The sequence below is a fragment of the Siphateles boraxobius genome, unplaced genomic scaffold, assembly GCF_051911475.1.
Source record: "Siphateles boraxobius isolate OS27281-9 unplaced genomic scaffold, OSU_SipBor_1 19, whole genome shotgun sequence".
In the NCBI taxonomy this organism is placed as follows: Eukaryota; Metazoa; Chordata; class Actinopteri; order Cypriniformes; family Leuciscidae; genus Siphateles; species Siphateles boraxobius.
In genome coordinates, this window is record NW_027508799.1 from 15,916,994 (window position 1) to 15,931,806 (window position 14,813).

Here is a 14,813-nt window from a genome sequence, read left to right on the forward strand (position 1 = left end):
CGCTGGCTGATTCCGGAGAAACACGCGATGTAAACTTTAGTTCCTACCAAAACATTAGTTCAGATAAAATGGAGGAGAAGCTAATAATCGCCGTTGCTGGGTTTCCTATCATTTATGATATGACGTTGTTTGTTTATAGGGACCACCAGTTACAAAAGAACAAGGCATGGGATAAAATAGCTGGGATAGTTTACATTTTTGTTCTTGAAGTTGAACTTATTTTAACTCGAATGACGCGTTTTTTAAAACGCTGTGACATGCGCGAGACACGGCAAAAGACACAAAGCTCGAACACACAGTCTAGCGCGTGTTTACATAGTTAAATAGAAAAGCAGTGAAGTGGAATGCAAAAACACCAATCTCATGTGACATTTCATGTTGTCACACTTCTCTTCTCCCTGCTACGTCAGAGCGACCAAAGCGTCAACAAGCTTCCCCGTACTTTTTGATAAGCGTCCTTGGCAGGGCGGCAATAGCTTCTTTGTCGCTCAGGTCGGTGGCGGTGTGAACGCACAGTAAGGCTACACAAGGAAAGTAACGATGAAGTTAATTAATGAAACATAAAAACAGCTTTTGTGCCTTTATCATCTTTTCCGCATATATACTGACCCAGATAATCATCACAAAAAAACTTAATGCATGCTCAATTGTTGTAAATTAGTTTTTATGAATGAATGGCTTGCTCTAACTGTTGCTCGGGTCTTCGTCAACAACACACGCTTGCACCCCCTGATGGTGAGGACGACTAACAGCAGATGGAGATTATGCTCGGTAATCTACTGTGTTTCCTGCAGTTCCTGGACGTCAACGTATGAAAGGTGAATATGGATTATTGAAATTTTACTAATGCAAATGTGTTTGAATTGTTTTGAATTTAAATATTCACAGCTTAAATATTCAACCATGCTAAATTTCAGCCCATAAAAATGCAAACCCTAAAAATACAATGCATTAAAATACAAGCAGGGTTAATGCAATGCATATTTTTTTCAAGTAGTGCAATTCAACAGGCTTTTTGTTTCAAAAACATTTGGCATTATTTTACTTCCATAGCATTTACTAGTAACATTAGTTTCCAAACAGTCCACCACCAATATATGATACTGGTGTTTACAATACGGTTCGTTTAATTGGTTGTGGGGTTCTGATGTTCTGACTTATAAAGTGTTACTATATTATTTAAATATAGTTTAATTAATGTTTATTAATGAATAAAAGCCTAAATTAAATATCTTCTTCATATAATCATGTGTCTCATTATAAAACAGTTTGATTCATATAGATTACTATTACAATATCTCAATGTACTATTTAAAGGTTTACAATTTTGGTTGAATGGCCATTCAATAGCAACAAAAATGACTGGACAAAAATAATTAGAGGATTTTAAAAATAGCATAATTTTTGTTCTCAAGATAAACAAAAGTCTTAAGGGTTTGGAACGACACAAGGGTGAGTAAATGATGACAGAATTGTAATTTTTATGTAAATAAACCCATTAATGAGGTTCACAACATACAGTATCATGGCAAGAAACAAATAGGTTGTCTTTTTAAACCTTAAGAAAAATGTCGTATTTAAAATGTTCATATTCCTAAAATATGGAATTTTCATAATATTTTTTCCCCTTAACAAAAATAACTGAAGGATCCAGGCTTTTGAAGGGTGTCTCTCTCTCTCTCTCTCTCTCTCTCTCTCTCTCTCTCTCTCTCTCTCTCTCTCTCTCTCTCTCTCTCTCTCTCTCTCTCTCTCTCTCTCTCTCTCTCTATCTCTCTCTCTCTCTCTCTCTCTCTTTTTTTTGGGTTATTGCAAAGGGTTTTTGCATACGGGCTGACTCACGGAGCAACAGATTGCTTGTGCTGTGTTTGGTTGAATCTCGGACACCATCCATCTTCATGACAAACGTGATGTAACAGGAGTGAAGGGATATAATGGAGAACAGGCTGAGAGCAGTTGGACTTGTACTCAGCACTGAAGCCAGTGCTAGATGGTGTGTGTTAGAGAGAAAAACAGAGGGAGACGATGAGAGAGAAAGAGACGGAGAAAGAGGTAGAGAGAAGCAATCCCATGGGGACTAATCTATTTTAATAATGAAAGGAATGAACATTGTTTCGTGCTTAGATGGTATACGGTATATACACACACTGATCTGAACCCAAGAACACACATCAAACACAAACAAATGATAGACTTCTTAAAGATAGGAGCATGGATTAAATGATCAGGGCAGAAGCATCACGTGCATAAATAATTCAGATTAATGTCTAAAAGATAGGGTGAATTTTCATTTAATTTTGACTTTAAGGGCAAGTAAATCTGAACAGAAAACTCTGTAACCAAAAAGGAATATACAGATGTGCGAACAATCGAAAAAGTGCCTCGAGATAATATGACTAATATTGCGCATTCAATATTGAGCCTTATTTGAATGAAAAGGAGGCTGGTTTGTGCTGGAAAAACAAGACATAAAGACATGTTATACTAGCACACGGGTTAAGTTTGACTAGGTGGTAAATCCAGGATTTAATACCAAAATGCTACATGATGATGTTGCACAACTGTCAATTGAACTCACCCCTGAATAACTTCAAAAATTTGATGCCACTAATCTTTTCTTTGGAAGACCTAGCCTAATTTTTAGAAGCCTGAGAATTTGTATTTGAATTTGTAAACACTAGATTTTTCCTCATTGTCCCCTACCTCCCTGAAATTACACAATTGGGTGCATTTTCAATACAATAACTCGTAATATCATAACTCGCTGCTTAACCACCATACTATGATGCATTTTTTGACTGAATTAGCCACCTCGTAAAATTTGTATGAATTGCCGTTAGATCGGGTTGGCTAATTAACTGATTCGAAATCCCAAGTCAGTTATTGCATTTCACAAAGCCATTCATTATTTTAATCATGTTAACATGCAATATGCAATTGATTTACAGTTTACTCCTGTACACAGTACGTATGCGGTTTATTCAGTCAGAAGCTTTCGTTGTGTAATTTCTTCAAGAACATGGCATCTGAGGACTACTTAATTTTTTCGGTAACAATTTAGTTTAGGGTCCAATTCTCACAATTAACTAGTTACTTATTAGCATGAATATTATTAGGATATTGGCTGTTTATTAGTACTTATAAAGCACATATTAATACCTTATTCTGCATGACCCTATATTACATCTCTTAATCTTACCCAATACCTAAACTACCTTATCAAGTTTATTGAGGTAAAAGTCAGTTATATATATATATTTATACGGAATAAAACACATGAAATGTACTGAATGTCAGCTTGCTTATTGAGCCCAAGAGCATGATCTATTAAAGTCCAATTCATACTAACAAGTTGAGAGCTCTAGTTCCAATCACTGCTATGCTATATTTGTGAATGTTCGCTGGAACTATGGATTTTGGGAAACGCTGAATCATTGAGCTATGTTGGTAATGATGGATCTTGCAACTATAGCTTGGTAACTATGCTTTTGGGAGACACACCCTAGATCAGAGCTTTTTTGTTTGTCTGGTCAGTGAACAGACTGTGGGAGGTTCACAGCTGGTAATTATGAATCATGCACAACTCCATACGAATCACAAAAACACAGAGCGCCAAAGGCCAGTGGTGCCAGCACTGTCACAAACCCAAGGAACAAGTCATAGCGTGCCAGCAAGAACGAAAACAGGCCAAAAATGTATCACTAAAACCAATCTGTATTGCTGATGACCACTAGCGACTGTAATGAGCATCCGTCTTTATTAAAACGCAGAGATTCCGGATTGCTCTCCCTGTTTCGGCAACAGGGATTAATCTAATCATTTTATCCAGGCGCAGATGAGGCTCAGTTGCCACACACACATACACATTCAGGATGACATCTCAGAAACCAACGACAACCCAACATCAGCAATACTGATTCCTCTAAAACCCTTCAGACTTGTTTAAATGTTAGCAATCTGGTATTAGCATGTAACGACAATGTTCTATAATAAATAATACATTAATTATCAATTAAGGCATGTGAATAATGGCTTGGGAGTGGATTAAGGGGAGATAAAGCTGTTTGCAGGAAAGCAGACTTGTTCAGTGTCTGATTGGAAGGAAGCATTAGCACAAGCTAATTACGCCAGCAGCATGGCCAGTGCTTCAGCCTACACAGGGGTCTTGTCCATCAGGAGGGGCTGCTTGTCACTGATAAAGCAATTCTATTGTCTTTGTGTTCAGATCAACGCTATCTCACAACCAATTCGTACAAGTGAGTACGAGGTGGCTAATTCGTACGAAATCATACGATTTGTCTAAACCTCAGTGATGGGTAGGTTTAGGAGCGGGGTCAGGGGTAGGTCATCTGTAAGAATTCATACGAATTAGCCACATCGTAAAATATGTACGATTTTGCAAAAATCGTATGAATTCGTACGAATTAGCCACCTCGTAAAATGCGTACGAATAGCCATGAAATCGGGTTGGTTCAGATATATTAAGCTGTTGAAGATTGTAAAGGTCAAACAGGTCAATTTAGCTCAAAGGGTATTATTAATTAATTTATAGGGAATCTTGAAAGAATCGCTTTTACCACAGAGCAAATGACTCGTCCAGCGTTCATTTGAATGGGCCGTAACCATTAGCTCTGCAGCGGATATAAATATCCAACCTATAGTGAAAACACTATTTATTAGCAAGGTAACTTAGATCAGCAGTTTAGCACATTACATTCGAAAGCACATAACACAAGAACAATTATCTTTAAAATACAAACAAGATTTTATTGATTATTCTAACACATAAAACTGATATCTAACACACGCACACACACATTGATACGAGTTGCAGAAAGAAAGAGAGTTTTAAGAGTGAGATGATGAAATCCCAAGTTTCTATATGCACTTATAAGACATGACCTGAACGAACCATCAATCATTAATTTAACCCTTCTGTCATTAACTAACCACCCTTTTTCTTGGTTAGTGGGGCTGAGATTGTCAGATTATAATTTCACCAACAGTAATTCTGGATTGCCTCCACCAAACAAGTAAATAGGAAATAAGCAAATCAGAACACTACGCGCAAAAACAGCAGAATTCGCACAGGCGTGAACCACTAGTGTTTCTTCTTGCTGCGCATCTTCTACGGTCTATGGTATCTGCCAGTGCAACAAATTTCTCCCAGAGACCAGAGTTTGGCACTGCAGGTAAGGATATTTTTGGTTTATAATGTTATATAATCTACTAGTCATGTAATTTATTAAACATTTCAACTAGGCCTATTTCAATTGGGTAGGTAATGCAGGGTTTTTCCTGCATAGAGAATTACGAGGCGGCCACCTTCATCAAATTTAGTGCCGCCTCCGGATCTCGACAAGACTCAAACAGACGGTCAAATGCTCAGATACATTTTTTCCACTGTGACGGTTCGGTTAGTCGAAATTAGGCACAACACCGACCTACTTCTATTCTCAAACCAATAGTTTGCCGATAATGCTGCGCAGAATCATAATCCGCAGGTCCGGCGCGCCAAGTAATAAATACATAACATTCCAATTAATCGAGGGTGGATGACAGATAAATAATTATAATGTTTTAAGTTTAATAAAGACACGGATCTCTCATTACGTAAAACGCAATAAACGTGCGTCACTCTAACTTCCGTTTTCAACAACCTAATTTTCTTCAGGGAAAACCAATCAAGGAAAACATATCAGGGATCGACATCAACGCTTGTCCGGGACACATGTGTGTTTTTTTTTAAGGGACAAGTGAAAGAGGATTGTACTTGCCCAACCGGACAAATGCCCTGATTAAAATAATTTTCAATATCAAAAATATAAAATAAAAGATAACTAGGGAATCACAGAAATCCCGATTTCATTTAATGTAAGTGGCGATTGATAGCCTATAGTTGATAATATAGGCCTACCTAATGTAGGCCTACTGACGGTAACACAGTTGCGCTGTTAAGGCTCGCACAGTTATTTATAACATATTATACAGTTAAGAAACATCACATGACCAGAGTCCTGTTTTCCTGAATAGCTACCATCATGATTGAAACCGAGACACTGATTTCATAACAGTCCAATAACACATAGTTAAAATTAGGTCACTTACATTTTAGACACAATGACGTTTTTTGTTCTGTTTCAGCAGCGAAAATAGTTCCAAACAAAAATCACAGCAGAACCATAACGCATGTCACAGGAACACTCAGCCATGTTTCATTACTGAATGATTCAGCGTTTTGAACGAATCGGTTGAGTCAAAGATTCAATTACCCATTCATAAACTGCCTCATTCTGAATAAATCAGCCATTTGAACGAATCGTTTGAATGAATGACTCATAGACTCGCTCATTAAGATGGCCGCCTGCCGCCACCTACTGGTGGTTTAGTTTCAAAGTATCATTCTTTTCAACATTCCTTATTAATTTCATTTAACTCTATGCGTCTATAGGGGTGGGCCGGGGATGGTAGGGGTTGGTGGCAATGTAAGTACCCAGATATTTGCCGTGGGGCAAGGTCTTCGATTACCTCTCTCTTTTTTGACCAAACATGTGTTTGCATCCCTGATTTCTGTTTCTAAATCATGAGAATCTTATTCCCGGGTGTCTGTCAGATCACACTGCAGAGAGCACTATTGTTCTTCACTCGCACAGTAACTGAAATTTACAACTGTTAAAAGAAAAGGCTCAATAAACTGTTGTATAGATATGATACACCAAGCATCAATATCTATTCTCTTCCCCTTGTTTTCTGCTCTGTTAAATGACTCATGTTGCTTCAAGCGCATCATTCTGTGCACGGGGATGCACATAAGCCGCTCTGGCGCTCTATATTGAAAGTCCTATAATACTTTTGCCCAATGAAAGATTAAGATTATTAATGGTCTTTCTTGTTCTGTCCTATCTATCAAATGTTGTTGCATCTATTTGTTTTTCATCAATGTATTTTAAAACAATACAGGGCACAAGAGCAATTTGGAACATTTTACCTTTTATTTGTTCCAAACTAAATGTTTTTTTCTTCGCTGTAATAACATTTGCTGCTGAATTATCCACTAACCTCATTTATAATAGCATTTTAATTAAACGAGAGAGCGTGTCCACGGTGAAAGAAGAGATGTGTGCTGTTATAATGCGTTCCTATTGACGACGGTCATATAATTGAATGGTTATGCCTAAAAAAAGTGCATAGAGCTGCCAATTTTATTTGTTGTTTGATGATTTCCAAATATAAAACTTCTTGAAATGTTTTCAGTGTGCCTATCATTTCTTTGTGAATATTTTCATCTCATTTTAACAAAACCGTGATAATTTTGATAATCGTGATAATTTTGGTCACTATAATCGGGATGTTAAATTTTCATACAGTTACATCCCTACGTTCTTCCTTTAGCTGGCCTCATCTCTTTAAAGCTGGCATGGCCATAAAGTTCTTAGCTGGGCGTTGGTGAGCTCAGAATGGCTTGAGCCTGGATTTTGTGGTCCTGGATGGTTGATTTGGGGTCTGGAGTGTTGCATTTTGTGTGGAATTATGTTTGAACGAATCATCTTGAAGATTAATTTGTGTTTGGTTCGCCCTCAAATCCTACAAGATGCTGCCTTTTTTTGTTAAAAAATTTGCAATTCTTTTGAGGAGTCACATCGTCACTGTCGGATGCAGTGTAAGATTTGGATGTGTGCTTTTCTGAACCAAATCGATTTTTCCGGCTGACATCAAATCGGCACACGTCCCCCAAGACATTTGCTCCATGAGAGGTATTGGCAAATTCTTCGTGCAGAGGTTAAGCTTGACAGACAACACATCCCACAACAAGACTTCCTGTGTACAAAGGATTGACATCTGACAATGCAGGAACGATTGAGGAGTAGGGGATTGTAGGTAAATACGAAACAGCACATCAGGTTAAACCTTACACTACTTCATGTGTGTGTGTGTGTGTGTGTGTGTGTGTGTGTGTGTGTGTGTGTGTGTGTGAGTGTACCTGTCAGTTTTAACTGCTATACTGTCTGTCTAAACCTGCTTTGGACTGATTGATTGACAACGACAGAAGGATAAGAATGAAGGTGTTTGATTGATCGAGAATGCCATTTTTGGATCCATCTGTCATGACCTGTCATCTTCCAAAATGACAGCTGAGAAAAAAAGTAAACACACAGTCACACACAATTTTCCCCTCTCCCTCCCATAAACACTTCTCGTTTTGCCATGAGGGGTTGCTTAGCAACAGCACACATTCCAAGATTGTTTACAATGCTTGAAAAATAGTCAGTGAATAAGGAGCGAAAAAGACAAGAGATCACGAAGTGGAAATTACACTTTAGAAGGGTAACCATTTAAAGTTCAGATAAAATGAGAATTAAAGGCACAGACACATCTGTGAATGTGAATGAACAACATCTGAATTTTGAATCAGTTGTAAAACAGTCTGGCCTCCTACATAAATGAACATCTTTGTGTGGCATTTTTTAAAGGGGACATATTTAAATCAAGATGTATTTGACAATTATACTTTGTAGACATTCCATTATTGGAATTATACCAATTATTGAAACTAAACTGCAAAATGACATTTTGAAATCTTCAAGGGTTATGACATCACAACGAAGATTTCAAACAAACAAAGTAACAAATGGCGACCATATTTACATATACACGCCTTTTTAGTATATTTTCAGCAGCTTGACCCGCTTTGATTCATTTACATATACAAGTTTTAAAGGCACAGTACTAAAAATCCTCTATTTAATTCTCAAAGGTGTAGCAGGGATGTGGAAAGGTGAGGATCTTTAGCAAGTCCCAATTAGAATGTCACATGTTGTCATTTTGAAATTGCGGTAATTATAAGAGTTAATGACTGTTTTGGTCCAAGAAACCTTGATTGGCATTATTACTGGCATTATTAAAAACAGTACGAAATGGCCTCTTAAACAAATAACAGACTTGATAATAGTACTTCAGTTGAGATTCAAAGAACACCTGAGAATTGAGTGAAGGAGACTTACATGACCGTGTTGATGCCAGAAAGCTGCTGGAACATCTGGAGTCCACAACCCACAATGAGAGCACGGCGAGCCGGAGGGTAGGTCAGCATGCGCCAGATCACTGGGCCCTCTGGAAGCACAAATATAAATACATATTTACGTTAACACTTGCATCAACAACAAGAATGACTCACACATCCTATTATGAGAAATACCTCTGTCCCTTTTAAAGCCCCATTTACACCGACAGCGATTAAATTGATTAAATGAGATCTGAGAGCTATGGTGGATTCCTGGCTGTAGATTTGGGTATTCAGTTAATGGATTAAATTAAAGTCCTTTTATAACGTTCCAAAACGACCGAAAATATGAGCTGCACCAGGAAGAAGCAAAACTGAGAAATGGTAGTTTGACACTATTTTCATTTACTTACATTTGCAGTGTGTCTTTGGCTGTAAACTGCACTCAAACACGTTTATATTTTATAGTACATTTTGTGGCGGGGGAGGCGTGGTTTAGCGAGGTCGGCAACAGGAGAGAGAAACGGGAGAGAAGCGATGGGTGAGCAGGTTAAGTGTGAATGACAAACACCTGTGTCTTGATTCAGTAATTGCCGTGGAGAGACCGGATAAAAGCCACTCGGAAATGAGACCAAAGATAGAGAGAGAGACACGCGGAGATCTGTGGTTGATCGCGCTGATAATTTTGGACTTTGGGAGTTTAATGCTGCAAGCGCCATGTGCGCGACTTTGTTTTTGTGTTTTTATTTATTTATAATAAACACTCACCGTCTCCGCAAGCCGACCCTGTCCTCCTCCTTTCCCTACATATTGAACTTTGTTACACATTAAAAAAAAAAACCTTTTGTATTGAATATTTTAAGATTCTTTATTAACAATTATGAAATTCAAGCGTAGGCCTATTGTTTGGACATTTTTAATTAGAGGACCAAATCTAGTCAACAAAAACTCTCTCTTCACAGTGTGGCCAAGAAAACCATAACTTTAACAACACATTAATTATCTCTCAAAAGTTTGAAATTAAAATGGCTGCCTACTCTTGGTAAGCTGATTTCAAAGGAGGCTAATCCATGGCATTAAAATAAAGCACATGCATTTGTTAGTGCATTCATTTTTTTCATTCCAAGACAATGACATTTATTCAATTGATTTCAAACATTTAATAAGAGCACCACAGAGATTATTACAGAAAAATCACAAGTATATATAGAGAAAAATAATGCCACAGGGGTTCGGAAGTGACATGATGAGAAAATTATCACAGAATTTTCGTTTTTGGGTGTATTATTCCTATAATTCTATACACTCCCACACATAAACCCCTATTGGGAGGGAAATTGTGCTGTGTTATTCTGATATTGTCAGAGGAAGCTCGCAGGTTCTCATGTCGAGTGATGACTGGATATTCTCCAGAGACAGCGACTAGAGACGCTTATTTGATTACCGCTCCAAACTCAAATTCATGAACCACTCGAAATAGGACTGTACTGAGGAACAGTGCTTTTAATGAGACACTAACTTCATCCACTCAGACATGCAATCCTTACTTCCAAACAAAACTAGCAAAACATCTGTGTGCCCTTTTCATCTAATTGCAGTGGGCTAAGGGAACATGGTAACTAAGGAAGCACCAGAAGTCATCAAGGAAGTTATACAACAAATATGCATTCTAAGATGATGTAAAGGACTACTTATTTTCCTTAATTATCTGTTTTAAAGTTCAACTTTCAGATATATTTTTCCCTACATTTTTTCTTGTATTGTAAGGGCATTGCTAGAGATTTTTGGTGGTTTTTTACTGGCCAAGTCAAAGCAGTCCACCCCCAGTTCTCTGTGATACAAGAAGTCTACAGCTTGTTAGTACAGGAGAGTTTAAACCAGTCAGTAAACTTCTGGCATTGTGACATTAAATGATAAATGTAGCAACTGAGACATATCGGACACACAAATACTTTGTTGTATTTAACAAAAAATCCACAATATCACTCACCCAACAAGCAAACCATGAGGTAGGGTTCTGTGGAACTACTCCTGAAGAGCAACTAAGGGTACTTTTACACGATAACGATGTACTAAAAACAGACACCAACGTTGTCAAAACGACCCCTTTTCACACTGATCAGTGAAAACGATTAAAAACGCTGTATTATTCATGCCAGGCCAGTAGTTGGCGATGTCACTTTGTAAAGAAACACTATGCGCCTGAACGCACGCCATTCACACAACGTCACCAGAGACACATAGAATATGACGGTCTTTCAAAAACTTGCACTTTGAAACAGGTTTTTAAAAGTTTGCGTTTTCAGGCCCCCAAATCGCTGTTGACGTGTTGATGAATGGCAAAAAAAAAGCATGAAAAGTTTTCCGGTTTTAGTTGAAAACTGTGTTGTATAAATGGCCCCTAACAACCCAAATGCAGAACCAGGCACTGTTTACCATGGCAGCAAAGGCAAATCTACAAGATAAAGGTCACACTACACATTTCGTTCCATTTACATCCATTTATACGCATGCAAATGCTTCAGACAGGAAACGCAAGCTCATGAGAAAAGTTTTGCATTTCGCTGCTTTCCAAAGGTCAAGTTTGGTAACTCTTACCTATGAATTCGCATCAAGTGAAGCAGTGTGACCATTCCCAGACAGCAACATAGTGTCGGCCCAGATCCGGTCCACATCTGGTACACGTGGAATCCACACGTTAGCACTGGGAGTTCCCTCTGCTGTCCATATAAGGTGGCTCTGCGCACCAGCCATTTCAAACCCAGCCTCCAGTATTTTGGCCCACGCCTCCTTATTTGCATACACTCCTCAATCCTCAAATGCCCAATCCTAAATCCCCAAATCCCCAATCCTAAATCCTAAATGGCTAAATAATTAAATGCCCAATCCTAAATACAAAATGCCCTATCCTAAATACCAAATGCCCAATCCTAAATACCAAATTCATTTTCGACTTAGACTTTTAGTTTTCGGTTAGGGTTAGGGTTAGGTTTAGGTTTAGGTTTAGGAGTAGAGATATGCTTACAGTGCCACTGCTAGCCATTTTGGTGCCCTGAGCATAATTCCTTTATGATTCCCCCCCTCCTTTATAAATAATAAATAAACGTTTATTTTTGCCAGTTTAACTTTTTATTACCAAACATATAACTCAATACCAATAACACAATAGCCTACTGTCAAACTTCGTCAGGCACCGCGCAATCCAACGGACCACTGAGCTTGGGAAGTTGAGTGTGTTTGGGGGGAGGGGCGGCAGCGGCACCATCGTTACTTTCTAGAGCAATTAAATACTCTTGTTCCGCCTCATTTGTTATATACATCCCTAAAAAGTGCCTAATAATAATATTGTCATTATAATTATTATGACTATGATATGATGATTGATTTTTCCTTAGACTATTTTTGGTGCCCCCTTAGCACTTGGTGCCCTACGCACAGCGTGTGGTGGTAGTGGCGGCGCTGTATGCTTAGGACAAAATGTTCAGATAGGAAAGTTGTTCCAAGATCAACAGTTCCGTATTTTGACCCAGGAACGCTTCTAACTCAGCAAAATCAGGACGTGCTTAAAGAAGGGTTGCAAATGAGCACTTGAGTTTTTCTTTTAACATTCTTTACACCCTTAAATTTGCAAAGATCTCCTCTTCATCTCCATGGAAACCAATCGACCAGTTAGCTTAACTCTTTGTATCAAAGGGTGAGACATTAACTGAAGCAGTGAAATGTTGGCAGTACGGTGGCTGGTGAAGGGCTTAAGGTTGTGTGTGGCTAGTGTGTTTTTTTTTGTTTGTTTTTTTACGAGAAGGTAAATCTTTTCCTTTTGATCCTCACCATCATGGAATCCCCAATTATGTTCAACTGCAATGACAGTAGCCCAGAAAAACACCTTTTTTTAATGCCTGTGAAAGCAATTAGAGTGTGCACTCTTGACTAGTGTGGCAAGAGCTGCTTTAAGTGGAAATCATTTTACACATCAATTACTGTTACATGATCTCTTTACAGTGAAGGGAAAAAACTCAGCAAGCACAAAATGGATTTATAGCATTTCTATGCTGCAGTAAATTTTAAAGACATTCTAAAAAACACACCTGAAATAAAGCAAATAATGTTACTGTAACATTCAGTGGTTTCATACTTTTTAGTTTGTTTCTCATTATTTCCCGTGTTTCCTTAGTTGACTTGGGCTGTGTCTGAAATCGCTCCCTATACCTATATATAAATAGGGCACTATTTGAGGGTACAGCCATTTGTAGTGGTGTCCGAAACCATAGTGGACGTTATCGAGTGCACTCATTCAATCCCTGAATGAACCACAATAACTAGTGTACAAGCGAAGTACGCTCAACGGCTAGAGAATGCCGATAATGCACCGTGAGGGTCGTGTCAAAATTAATTCCAGTGTCTCACCATAAGGTGGCCTCGCAGCTGAATCAATCATCCATTTTCCAAACCTCTGTTCCAATGTGGCTACAGCGTAATATCGGTATAAATTCCTTTTTAATTGATTATTATATTGTTTAATTCAGGGTTGTGCATAGTTTCCATGACAGGTTCAAGATACATATTTTCATTACTACTGGAGCTGCCAGTTTGCTAGGTTTCGAATGATTATTAAACAGCAAGCACAAACTATGCAAAAGCGGCAGCCCTTCCGGCGCACTCAGTGTCCGAATTTGTTCACTCGTTTTCATTCACTTCTTCAAGTGGTCTATATAAGTGGACTAATGAAGGGAATAGTGAATAGTGATTTCGAACACAGCTTTGGTTACTAAGTATGTTTTGATTGGTTGTCATGGTTATTCATTGTTTCATTGATTTCACACGTTTTCTTCATTAAGTTCACTTTATATATCTTGCCCTCAGGTCAGTTTACTCATTGTCTAGTGTTGACTCTCCTAGCAGACTGTTTTGTTTACATTTGTTTGTGGATATATTTTATTTATTTATCATAGTTTTTTTTTATTGCTGCATTTAGATATGCTACTTTCGCCCCATCTTCTAAAAGAAATGAACAATTTACTTTCAAAAATGAATGTGGCAAAACATTTTGGTAATCAGGTTTATTGAAACATTGGCAGGGACAGTGCTAATAACATCATAACAACGTTTTCTGCATCATTTATAGCAATAGTCAAGTCAAGTCAAGTCCCCTTTATTTATATAGCGCTTTTTACAATACAAATTGTTTCAAAGCAGCTTTACAGAGATATAAGGAAAGTAAAGTTGTAATAGTATCGTTAAATTAAAAATTAAATGTTAAATGTCCCCAACTAAGCAAGCCAAAAGCCAATGGCGAATAAAGGCAAAAAAAGGTGACAGTGGCAAGGAACCAAAACTCCATCAAGTGAAAGAATGGAGAAAAAAACCTTGGGAGAACCCAGGCTCAGTCAGGGGACCAGTCCTCCTTTGGCCAACAAACGAACAGTGTATGATTATGATTTAGGGGGCATAATAGGTCAGAAGTCAGATTGGATCAGAACTTTCACAATATTTATCCAGTTTATCCAATACATTTGTTATGTAAAAAAAAAATCTGTCATCTAAGGAAAAAATTGTGAATGACGTCTACATTTACATCGAATTGTGCTTGCTGACAGAATAACTCACTTTTCAGTCACATGACAGCATTCTGTACCTTTCAATGCCATAACCACCAGCACTAGAAAGACAAGAGCTGACCAAGTGCAAACAAGCCCATAATCACTAGGGTTGCCTGAGAACAAGTGTCCTCAATTGATAACAATAATCCCTGTCAGCAATATCTGAATCGATTCAAAGATAGCAGGCTGATCAATGTGTCATACTTTGGAATCACAAA

At 38.0% G+C, this 14,813-nt stretch overlaps 1 protein-coding gene across 1 annotated transcript in view; it reads right to left on the reverse strand.

The window, feature by feature from the left end:
• The window catches only part of slc2a13a (solute carrier family 2 member 13a), a 69,489-nt gene that overhangs the window by 19,650 nt on the left and 35,026 nt on the right, over positions 1-14,813 (reverse strand). Inside the window, exon 4 of the mRNA XM_077233937.1 lies at positions 9,000-9,108. Coding sequence (XP_077090052.1) covers positions 9,000-9,108 — 109 coding nt within the window. The remainder of the gene's footprint in view (positions 1-8,999; positions 9,109-14,813) is intronic.